This window comes from Chiloscyllium plagiosum, unplaced genomic scaffold (assembly GCF_037043375.1).
Source record: "Chiloscyllium plagiosum isolate Xiang-an unplaced genomic scaffold, Cpla_swu_hap1 HiC_scaffold_7, whole genome shotgun sequence".
NCBI lineage: Eukaryota > Metazoa > Chordata > Chondrichthyes > Orectolobiformes > Hemiscylliidae > Chiloscyllium > Chiloscyllium plagiosum.
The window spans coordinates 79,990,834-80,003,789 of record NW_028270145.1 but is presented as its reverse complement, the minus strand read 5'-3'; the positions used below and the strand labels follow the sequence as shown (position 1 = coordinate 80,003,789).

Genomic DNA, 12,956 nt, shown 5'->3' with positions numbered 1-12,956 from the left:
GGGTGGGTTACTCTTCGAAGGGTCGGTGTGGACTTGTTGGGCTAAAGGGCCTGTTTCCACAGTGTAGGGATTCTAATCTATCCTCTAATATTTTACTTTACAAGCATGTATGTCAGTTGGTGATATTTATTAGATTGAGGTATAGAACTTCGATGTAATTTTCAACACTTTGGAAACAGGGTATAACATGGAGTTTGATGGCAATTTAAGGTTTAATTTACCAAGCTTGAGTGACAGTTTTTTGGGTACAAAATAGATTAAAGATCAAAATCCAAGAGGGAAATTTACTCAGAAAAATAAAAATAAACTCCTACTAGTAACAAAACTTCTAGAAATAAAGAACAGCAGAACATTATGGTGGTACAATTTAATGGTTTAACTGAACATTGAAGCATGCAACTTTCAGGTTGCTGTGGTGCTTAAAATCTTAGATGGATATAAGGAATTTCAACATTTGAAGAAAGTAGCAGACGACAATTGCTGGTTCACCACTTCTTTGTTAGCAATGCAAAAAGTGGATTTTTGGTTAAATGCTGAATTTAATTAATAAGTCAGAGCTGAAAGACATTTACTGAGAGACTTATGTAGGATAAATGATACAGTGTCAGTTGGTCAGTTGTGGAGTGGAGAGAAAACAAGTGCGAATGCATGCTGGGAGGTGGGGGGGGGGGGGGGGCGTTGGGAGGTAAGTGACAGAGATACAGCAATTGCAGTTGTAGGAAATATATCCCAACATCAAAGTTACACTTGTGGAGCTCCAGTTCTATAGCAAATATGCAGTGTTATGTGATGTCATTATATCTATGGAATAAACAAACTACATTTTATTACATGGCATTGACATCTATGCCTTATGGAACAAACAAACAAATCACTATTCAATAAAAATCTATTTCACATCCAACTGGAAATTCTCTCTGTTCCAGTCGGTGGAAACACTTTCTAAACAGATTTTCCTGTTAATTATAAGCATGGTTTGCTTCAGGTAAATATTGCTTTTAAAATAAATAAAAAATCGACTACATGCTTCCAAATTTTCCTAACTTCAACAGAAAGAGAGAGTTAGGCATGTCATAAGACATGCAGCTGGTCTAATGCCACCTTCTTGTGGCTTCAGTGAGTTGAATGTTTCACAATCGAGAACATTTAACTTTGGTATCTTTAGGTGCACAGAGGCATTAGACTCAATTGGTATTTAAGGTGGTAATTCTACCAATTGGACTTGGAACAGAGCTTTTCCCTTAAAAATCTCTTTAAAACTTTTACCACCTTTCTTCGCATTATCAGGAGGATTCTGTTCTCAATTTTTTTGTCCTTAGTATACGAATCATTTCTTTTTACCAAGCTTGCATGCAAATACTTTACGAAATAGAAACAGCAAGTGAGAGAAGCAAACCTAGACGTACTTTAAGTTTTAATGGTACAAGTATTTTGCAGATCAACTACAATATGAACCATGACACACACTGATCAGTAACCTGCAGAAAAAACCTAAAAGACATTAAGAGGAGCAAAATAATAAATACTTTACCCTGATAACAATAACAGAATTAGTGGTAAATGACTACCTGGGGAGTGTGGTGAACAATAAGAAATGATTCGTATACTAAGGACAAAAAATTGAGAACAGAATCCTCCTGATAATGCGAAGAAAGGTGGTAAAAGTTTTAAAGAGATTTTCAAGGGAAAAGCTCTGTTCCAAGTCCAATTGGTAGAATTACCTTCTTAAATACCAATTGTGTCTAATGCCTCTGTGGACCTAAATTGGAAAGGAAGTCCATACTTATTAAAGTACAATTCACCAATTTGTTTGGGATCAAGTACAACACAAAAACAGTTTACAAAATTTTTCTGTCAAAGGATCCGTGTTGGGTTCACTACTTTTCATCTTTTATATAAGTGATTTGAATTTGAGTATAAGAGGTATAGTTCATAAGTTTGCAGATTACACCAAAATTGGAGGTATAGTGGACAATGAAGAAGGTTATCTCAGATTACAACAGGATCTTGATCAGATGAGCCAATGGGCTGAAAAGTGGCAGATAGAATTTAATTCAGATAAATGTAAAGTGCTGCATTTTGGGAAAGCAAACCTTAGCAGGACTTATACACTTAACAGTGAGGTCCTGGGGAGTGTGGTGAACAATAAGACCTTGGAGTGCAGGTTCATAGCTCTCTGAAAGTAGAGTTGCAGGTAGATAGGATAGTGAAGGAGGCATTTGGTATGCTTTCCTTTATTGGCCGGAGTATTGCGTACAGGAGTTGGGAGGTCATGTTACAGCTGGACAGGACATTGGTTAGGCCACTTTTAGAATATTGCGTGCAATTCTGGTCTCCTTCCTATCAGAAAGATGTTGTGAAACTGGAAAGGGTTCAGAAAAGATTTACAAGGATGTTGCCGGTTGGATGATTTAAGCTATAGGGAGAGGTTGAATAGGCTGGGACTTTTTTCCCCCGGAGCACCGGCTGAGGTGTGAACTAATTGAGGTTTATAAAATCAGGGGCATGGATAGGATAAATAGACAAAGTATTTTCCCTGGGGTGGGGAGTTCAGAACTAAAGGTCATAGGTTTAGGGTGAGAGAAGAAAGATGTAAAGAGACCTAGAGGACTGGTACATGTATGGAATGAACCGCCAGAGGAAGTGGTGGAGGCTAGTACAATTGCAACATTTAAAAAGGCATCTGGATATGAAATGCAAAGGTTTGGAGAGATCTGGGCTGGGTGCTGGCTGGTGAGACTAGATTTGGGTTGGATTTGGTCGGCATGGATAAGTTGGACCGAAGCTGTACATCTCTATGACTCTATATCTTCATAACCAAGAAGTCAGTTTGACCTGTTATTAGTTTTCAAGATTCAACATAACCAAATGAGAGAATGCAGCCCTTAGAATCATATCTACCTTCTCTACTTTGTTCATGATTTAGAGAAACAAGTTGCTTCTGCACTTACAAAGGCAACCATGATCCTGAAAAAAGTGGACCTTCAAGACATCTTGCTTCAAGACTATCCCATCAGGAAGATAGTCAGCAGCAGGCTACTGGGCAACTGACACATGTCAGTATGAATGCTTGCAAGACAAGCATCAGATTTTAGGAGTTCCAAAAACATGTTGAACAGCATAGAAACAGAAAATTAGACAAGTAGGCCATTCAGCCCTTCCTGACAATCCTGATAAAGGGCTTATGCCCAAAATGTTGACTCTCCTGCTCCTTGGATGCTGGCTGACCTGCTGTGCTTTTCAAGCACTACCCTGTTCGACTCCGATTCACGCTTCGAGCCTGCTCTGCTATTCAATACAATTATAGTTCATCATCCAACTCCGTGCCCTTTGATGACTTTAGACCCAGGTAATATATCTAATGTGTTCTTGAAAACAATCACTTTTTGGTCTCAACCCCTTTCTTTCGCAGAGAAGCCCACAGGCTCACCACCCAGGGTGAAGAAACTTCTCATCTCCGTGCTAAAAGGCCAACTCGCTATCCCTAAACCATGATCCAGCATATGAGTCATAAAAAGCTGCTGAGATTTTAGTTGCACAAAAATTTGTTGAAATCTGCGGCAATGCGATCTTTGTTGTTTACAATTAATAATATAGTCCATCTGATGATTATCTGTGACTGGCAGTTTTTGCCAGGCATCCTAAAACAAACAATTATCAGTGTAAAGAGTGAATACATACTTCCCCACAACTGACCTGTGTAAGTTTTTTCACTAATAATCCAATTACAATCTCAGTAAGAAATAAATAGTTTTCAGATCAGTGAATATTAAGTATAATCCCTGCTATGTCCTGTGTTGACAAGCTTACTGAGTAGCTTCACTCGTGAAGAATGGCCACTGGAGTCAGTATTGACACAACTAGTAAACGCATGTGGAAATTATACCAATCAGGGATAAGATGACGGCTGATAGAGGTTTTAGACTTATGGAAAGGTTTGATCAGTTAGAGATAAAAAAGATATTTCAACTTTATGGCAGACCAAAATGAAGGCTAAAAGTTGAATACAAGCAATTATAAATCCAGTAAGTAAATCAGAGACATATCTGACCTAACTAATAACTACAATATGGAATTAGTTACCATAAGCAATTGAGGCAAATAGCACTGATCAAGGCAAATCCAGATAAACAAAGGAGAAAGGAATAAAGGTTATGCTGGTAGGATTAAAAGAAGGGGGTGTAAACAGTTATTTTCAGAGCATTAACATAAGCATGGACGAAATACCTTCTTGGTGTTGCATATTCTATATAAAATTGGGATCCATGAAAAATATTCCAGCAGTCAACATTTCCATAAAAAAGGAGGGAGGAGGATCAATGCGTAAAAACTTTTCCAAAATTGTCTAAAGATGTATAAGTAGCAATTTAAACAATTTTATTTCCTGACTTCTTCAATGCGAATACCAAATTTATCAGTTCGCTTAAATCTAAAGCCGTTATTTTTGTCTGAGTCTATTTGCAAAATAATGAAAGACATTTGGCGAAACAATTACTCAGACATCAGATTTTAATCGATTTCCTACCTTCTAGAGTTTTCATTCTTTGAAATGGTCTGCATCCTCCAGACACCATGGGAGTAAAGACTAGCTTGAGTGGTTCTGTGGAAAATCACCTGCCTAACATGCACACAAAAAATGTTGTCATCATGTTGCAGATCAGCAATGCTGCAGATGGTCTCTTACTTCCACAGTATATAGCCACAGGACCTGGTTGTTTCAAATCAGAGCCTGGATTTTTCTTCTTCTCAAACAAGCCCATTTCCAATTAAAAATTCTGATGGGACAGGTTAACAATTTGCTTGGTTGTGGAAGTTAAGTCTGTCTCCTTGTGGAAACAGCAACGGTGTTCAATCAAATTCAATGAAGTGTGAACAATTGCTCAAGGAAGCATATCCTATGTCCAAGGAACTCATTCTTCAAATCAGTCAAGCTGAGATTGGGAACTGTAGTATTGCTGACCAGTGCTTCTCCTTGGCAGGATCAATTGTGTTTTGCTTCTCGTTTAAGTGAATGGGTGAGGTGCCCACAATTCTCAGTGGTGCTGGAGAATTGCTGATGTCAAATAGATTTTCCATCTGGCAATGATACACATATTCAGAAATGTCTAACTAGATGCCAAATACTAAGCTTAATGATTCTCAACCCAGAATGACTGCCTTTTTGTGCCATTTTATGTTTTCCTCTCATATTTGGCAGCGATATTCCTTCACTAGTTAATTAAGAGTTGATGAAAAGTATTCAATGCATTGATATTAATGATAACAGCAATAATTTTCAATTTATAAAACCATTTAGGATGGCATCCCAAGCAGCTTCACAGGACTTTTTAAATATAAAAATGTATATAAAGAACAAGAGGATAACTAGGTAAAGAGCAGGATCCATTCGGGACCATAGAGGTAACTTGTGTTTGGATCCAGGACGTGCAGGCTCAGTCCTAATGAACGCTGTATCTTCACAATGGAAAAGGACAATGCAAGTACAGAAGTCAGGATAGAGGACTGTGAACTATAAAAACAAACTAACAGAGGGGAGGTACTAGTGGGTTCAGCAGCCTTAAAAACGGGATAAATCAGAAAGCCTAATGAAATCCTCAACAGCCTAGGAAGCAAGTCAAAGGAAGAAATATCGGGGGCCCCGACAGTAATTTTCAACTCATGTCAGACCACAGCTGGAGGAAGACTGCTAATGTTATCTATTATTTAAAAAAAAATGAAAGGGATTGGTCAGGAAATTAAAGGCTAGTCAGTCTAACTTTGGTCTTGGGGAAATTATCAGAAATAATTTGGACGGATAGAATATACATCATCAGGGATAGTCAGTATGAATTTTTCAAGGGAACGTTGTGTTTGACACGTGTGATCAAACTTTTTTTGAGAAAGTAACCAGAAAAATATTTTTTAAACTCATAACAGGAATGTGTGTGTCACTGGCTAAACCAGCATTCATTGCTCATTCTTAATTACAGAGAGGGCAGTTGAGAGTCAATGACATTGCTGTGGATCTGGAGTCACATGTAGGCCAAACCATGGAAGATGGTAGTTTCCTTCCCTAAAGGACTCGAATCTATGACAATGGTTTTATGGTCACCAATAGACTTTTAAATTCCATATTTTTAAATGAACTCAACTCGACAATCTGCCAAGGTAAGATTCAAACCCAGATCGTTATCTGGGTCTCCAGATTACTAGACTAGTTATAATACCACTGTGCAATCACCTCACCATTTGATGAGGGAAACACATGTAGTGTGGTATACATTGATCTTATAGCTTTTAACAAGGTGCTTCATAGCAGACTGGTCAAAAAAAGTGAGAACCCACGGGATGCAAGGAGAAGTGGTACTTTTGATCAAAAATTAGTGGACATGCAGGAAGCAGACAGTGCTTGTCAAGGGATGTTTCTAAGACGAAGTCTGTTTTCAGCAGCAGTGAGAGATACTGGGACTCATGCTTTTTGTGGTGTATATCAATGACTTGATATAAATGTATGATCAAAACGTTTGCAGTTGTAAGTTAGTAGGGTGGTAAATTGAGAGGATAGCTATAAAACCTCAAATAAGGATATTAACAAACTGGCCAAATGAGCAGAGCAGTGGAAAGTGGAATTCAACCCAGCAAGTGTAGAATTCTGGAAAGTACTGAAGATACAAGTGTCGCACATATCCAGATTCCTGAAGGTGGCAGGGCAAATAAATAAGCTAGTTGAGGAATATGGTTATATAGTGGAGGAATAGTTAAGGAGGAATATCTCTTTCTTAGTTGAGGTACAGAATACAAGAGCAAGGAGGTTATGCTGGAACTGTGTAAAATGCCGGTTAGGCCACAACTGGAGTTTTGCACACAGCCTGGTCAACACACAAAGAAGGACGTGATATTGCACAAAAGGGAGCACAGAGGAAGCTTACCAAAATGCTGTTCAGGCTGGAATGTCTGAGGTGGGTGTGTTTCCCTTTGAGCAGTGAAAGCTGAGAGGGGACTGATAGAGGTGCATAAGAATACAAGGGGCAAGGTTAGGGTGAATAGGAAAGCACTTTTTCCATTAATAGAAGGGTTAGTAATCGGGGGCACAGATGTAATGTAAATGGTAAAGGCTAGGAGAGGAACTAAGGAGAATTGTTAATCATTCACAAGGTTGAGAGAGAGTCTGGAACTCACTGCCAGAAAGGGTAACTGAGTCAGAAGTTTTTCTAACATTTAACTAGTATTTAGATGTTCAATTATATCCATAGACTCCAAGGTTATCGGCTAAAAGCTGCAAAACAGGATTAAGGTAGGCAGATGTGGGTTTCCTCCGGGTGCTCGTTTCCTCCCACAGTCCAAATGTGTGCAGGTTAGGTGAATTGGCCATGCTAAATTGCCCATAGTGTTAGGTGAAGGGTTAAATGTAGGGGAATGGGTCTGTGTTGGTTGCGCTTCGGCGGGTCGGTGTGGACTTGTTGGGCCGAAGGGCTGGTTTCCACACTAAGTAATCTAATCTAATCAAATGTTTGTTGCACCAGTATAGAAACAATGGGCTGAATGGCCTCTTCTGTGCAGTACATGTTGAAGATTGACAGTCTAATAGAATACAAATGATATTGAGCTCAAGAGGGCTAGGTCAAAGAAGTAAATTTTAAGTAGGAACTTAAGGAAAAACATGGAAAGACAGAGGAGCTTTGGTAAATGATGAGTGCAACTTAGATTTAAACAGATCATGGCATGGTTTTTCCAATAGTAAGGGAATGGAGTTGCGCAATAGATCAGAACTAAAGAAATGTGGAGTTCTGGAAGATTTGTAGGACTAACAGAGGTTGAATTTGATGGGGAGGGGCTAGAGTTGTAGCTATGGCTAACAACAAAGGATGAATTGTTAATTGCAGCAAATTACAGCACATCTAGAACTGAATATCAAACAAAGAGACCAGCAACACCGAGGCAGTGAAGATTTGACCAAGGAAAGGTGGTGGACCGGAGAGTTCGGTTTTGTCATGCTAAATTTCTTTTTGCAACATGTTAAGATTTGGTGTACCCAGAACCAATCCCATAATGCTTTACTCAGAATGTCTGGAAAACTATTAATTGTGTACTGTCATTTCCAAAATATGAAAAACTTTTACATGTAAACTGAAGGGACTGAGATACTTGAAAGTTTTGATTGCGACCCCTTGAAGAAAATTTGCGATATTGTCACAAGCGAAAAAAACAAAATAGGACACGATTAAACATCAATTTAATATGAGACGAGGCAATTCTTAAAAAGCAAGTTCTTGTGAATTAATTAGGTACAAACCACAGCAACACAGGAACTAAAAGAAATTATTTTGCCCACATTTCAAACAGTTTATGAACCAAGAGAGAAAAACAAGAAGGTGATTCATATCTGCCAGTTAGACTGAAGTGACCAAGTGCAGCCTTTGATAAATTTTGGACAAAGGCCTTTCACAAGTAATGATAACAGTAGCAGCACAAATGTGCATTACTGCCAGACTTAACAGCACATCAAGGACCAAAAGGATCCTTCATAAGTTGATCATAAAAGCCAGGAGATATCAGTCAGTGTATTATCTTATATTTTTAATGATTTTTGTGAAATAGACAACATCTTTCTGGATAGATTTAAAACTCAAATATAAACAAACAGTCAGAAATGACTTAACATTTTTGAATTAGTTACAGAGGAAGATTGATTGAGGATCCAGCCTCCAAAGGTAGTCAAAGATTCAAGTGAAAGTTAAATAGAAAATGAGTGATTAAAACTCAGAACTCAGTCTAAAAGGAGAGATAACACAGCAATGACCAGCTAATTTCATGAAACAAGTTCTCAAGAAGCAACTACGGTCCATTTATATATACCTATTATTGTATAGATAAAACAACTGACAAAAACAGCTGAAACATTGATCCATCTGAATCAACTCAGCATATAAAGAATTCCTAAAAATGTTTACACGTATTGGCAAAGTTGCAGACTTAAATTTGGAAGACAACAACCATTTGATAAGCTTAATCGGTCTTTAAAAAAAAAAAAGACGTATTGTCACACTTAAAATGATCATTCTGAAGTAGAGTTAAACATTATACTAAAGTGAACTCAGTTAAGGGTGATAGACTGCAATGTTGTTTAGAGTATATCATGGGATTTTCAACCTTGCCACTGCAACTGCTGTTATTTTGAGCTCATGTTGCTGAACTAATGATGAGGATTCTGATAAGCTTATTATTTTTATAGAGTTTAAAAACACTTAGATATTCAAATTTGTAAATATAATTCCATTTATGATCACTGGCAGAGTTAAGTGCTGCACTTTGTTCAATTTTCAAATTTTAATTGGCAGCAGGGTGTACTTCATCAATATAATGATTTGTGTTGGTCTTAACTGATCTCTCATGGCATTCTACATCGGAAGTTAAAAGAAAATAAAGTTCAGCTTTTGAGTGAGTTAAGACTGTACCAAAGCGCACACAAGTATGTGAAATGCATCAATTCTACTCTAATAACATGATAAATTTGAATGCATTCAAATTTATAAGCAAAGTCTCTATGAAAATCCCAGCAAAGTCCATCAAATTCTAATAACATTTTTGCCAGTGGAGAGTGTATTGTGTAAGATCATTAGAACAGATCATCTGGACTTGTTGGGCTGAAGGGCCTGTGTCCATACTGTAGGGAATCTAATTTTAAAAAAGGGCTAAAATGGTTCATCCAGCCTGTTTTATCACGTGTTCACAGCAGACCCAAGTGTGACCTGACATTCACTCGCTGGCTATGTTCCATTATCTTGAATTTCCCTGTTGATAGAAATCTAATGTAGATTTGAATGTATTCAATGACACAGCCTCCACCGCTCACTGAGGAAAACAATTCTAAGACTGATAAGCTTTAGTGAAGAAATTCCTCCTATATATCAATTTTGAAAGGAAACCCTAATTTTTAAATTGTACCCTCCAGTTTTAGACTTCACCTACAAGGGAAACATCCTTCCAGGAAATGCTCCATTAAAGACCCCAGAATCTTTATATATTTCAGAAAGGTCACCCCACATTGTTCTAAACACCTGTCCCAACTTGCTTAATCTTTCCTTGAAAGTCAAACCTTTCACCCAAAGAATCAGTCTGATGAAGATTCTCTTGACTGCTTCCAATGCAAGTATTTCCTTCCTTATACAAGGAGACCAAAACTACACACAATACTCTCATCAAATGTTTTGTCAAACTGCAGTAAGACTTTGCGACATGCAATAAAGGCCAGATTATCATTTGTCTTGTTGTGATTCAAGTATAAGATTGCCTTTTTCTATTCTTCCTGCCAAATAGACAATCTCAAGCTTTCTCAAATTACTTGTTAACTTTTGACAGTTATCTGGGTTCTTTCGCAGACTCTATATATTCTCATAATTTGCTTTCCAATTTATTTTTTGTCTTATCAGGAAAGAGATCTATAATACAATCTATCCTTTCATCAAAATCATTCGTATACACGTTCTAAATACTCGAGATCCCAGAACTGATACCTACAGTATTCCATTAATTTGCTAACTTGAAAATGATCCATTTATCCCAATTACCTCTTTTCTGTTAACAAATCCTCCTTGTACTAGTATACCACACTCATTATCTTGTGAGGTAATCTTTTATCTGGCATCTTATTGAATATTTTGGAAATCCAAACATACATTTCTACTAGTTTCCCTTTATCCACTGTGGACATTCCATCCTCAAAGAACTGTAATAAATTTGTCAAACTTGGCTTTTACAAACTCATGACTAATGGTATTATTAATTTTAAAAACACCACACAAACATGAGAAGAGGTGCATTTTCAAATGTTTGACAGCTTGTTAGATTTACCAGTTAATTTTCCTTATCCTGTTGTGTCCTTGGGCTTCAAAATTTGAACATCTAATTTCAGCAGGGATTAGGACATCAAGTTCAAGACAGAAATTCATCATTTTTATTTGGTGTAAAAGGAAATTTTAAAAAATTAACACCACTAGATTTAATTTATTAAATATAGGAATGTAATCTGAAGTACAAAGTTAATTTGCTCACCTGCACACTGTTGGCTTTGTAGCTGTTGAGAATTGCATGGGGAAGATGGCCGAGGGAATTGCATCTGATCGGTTCCTGGAGGTTGCAGATAACCTACTGATGAACTTTAAAAAGAGATACAATGTATACTTTGTATTGAAACTAATCTAGATTTGGATCAAAAGAACTAGCTCCACTCTATTCAAAGTATAAAAGTTAACTTTTCTTTGTTACACTTTGCAGATATTTTAATGCCAAAGGTAATTGTTTTCCACTTTGATCAGGTGCAATCTATTTTAACAGAAATAAAACAAAATACCAAGGTATGAGGCATTTTGAAGTCATAATCATAGCAACAAGACATTCCACAGAAATCCTGGAACTGACAGTTGTGAAAAACAGCTGGTCTGAAGTGAAAAATGTCACATCAAAACAAGGTGCAAGGAAAAATGTGCAGGACCTCATTGCTAATAACGTATTTAAATTTGATGAAACTAACTGGCAATCTCAAAACATGGTACTTACAACAAATCTAAACTTTTATTTAAATAGCAATGAGACTGCTCCTTGTATAAATGGTCAGAAATCATTGCAGTGAATCATCTCAGGGCTAAATTAGAGTTGTTGAAGTGAGGATGTGGGATTTTCAATTGGGATTTCAGCATAGGACATTTCAGTAAGTGATCTGAAGTTCAGAAACACCTTGCTCAGAATCAACTTTCAATCTATATTGAAAGATCAGGGACAAAAGATGACATTATGCACGTCCTCATAAGTTGGAACATAAAGTGTGAAAAAGGAGAAACAATCTGTATTAAACAAAAACAATGCTAAGTTAAGGTTCTAACAGGAAGGTAATGGTTCTTCACAGTTTGTATCTGAAGGAAAACATCTTGAATCCTGAGTAAATCACAACAAGGGCAGTGGAATTATAATACTTGAATAATACGTTAATTTAATTTACTGTTTTGTACATTCAGTGGAGAGGCATTCAATTCAGTTCCTAAATAGGATATACATAATAGGAGACTTGGATAGGCAGTAATCATATTCAGCAATGGAAAAGCAGTATGAACTTTGATTAAAAGCAATAAATGACAAATGGTTAAAACTCTAAGAATTCAGAGATGTCAGTTTTGCCTGCCTTTTTCTGTTCCATGAGCACACAAAGTTTTTATTTTTTTAAAAATTGCTATGGAGAATGTGGTGGTGAGCTGCTTTCTTGAACCACTGCAGTCCTTGGCATGTAAGAGAACACAGAGCTGTTAGTTAGGAAATTGTAGGATTTGACCCAGGGGCATAGAAGGAACAAGCTTTATAGTTCTACCTCAGGACAGTGGATGGCTTGGGAAAGATCTTGAAGACTTTGATGCTCAGAGACATCCGCTGCCCTTATCCTTCCAGGTGGCAGCAGACTCTTCTTGGAAAAGAAATGTTAGAGGAGCCTTGGTGAGGTATTACACCACATCTTGCAGAGATGACACACACTATACTGTACATTGGTGGCTCAGGGAGCTAATGTTGAAATGAAGGTGTTGGATGGAGGGTCAACTATGTGAGCTACTTTGCCCTTCATCACCAAGTTTCTGATTGTTGCCTGGTTAAGTACAGCTCCAACAAGATTAGAGTATTTCATCAAACTCCTGACTTGTGCCTTGAAGATGGGCAACAGTCATTGAGGAGACAAGTGGTGAGCTATTCACGGCAATATTCTGAACTGCTTTTGAAGTCACAGTATCAGCATGACTGACCAGAAACTGAACTGGACCAATGATAACTCCAAAGTGTTAAAAATGGGGGATTTGGCGACGGCAATGCCATTGAACATCAATGAGTGATAATTAGATTCTCTATGGTTAGAAATACCATTGCCTTGCAGTTGTGGGTCATTAATGTTACTTGCTACTTAGCCCAAGTCTGAATATTGTACAGATATTGCCGCACAT

The 12,956-nt window shown here is 37.4% G+C and overlaps 1 protein-coding gene across 15 annotated transcripts in view; it reads right to left on the bottom strand.

Moving 5' to 3' along the window:
* Positions 1-12,956, bottom strand: part of r3hdm1 (R3H domain containing 1) — a 187,450-nt gene that overhangs the window by 41,056 nt on the left and 133,438 nt on the right. For all 15 annotated transcript variants that reach the window (XM_087989207.1, XM_087989205.1, XM_087989206.1 and 12 more), the window contains one exon: positions 11,032-11,135. In XM_087989207.1, coding sequence (XP_087845333.1) covers positions 11,032-11,135 — 104 coding nt within the window. The remainder of the gene's footprint in view (positions 1-11,031; positions 11,136-12,956) is intronic.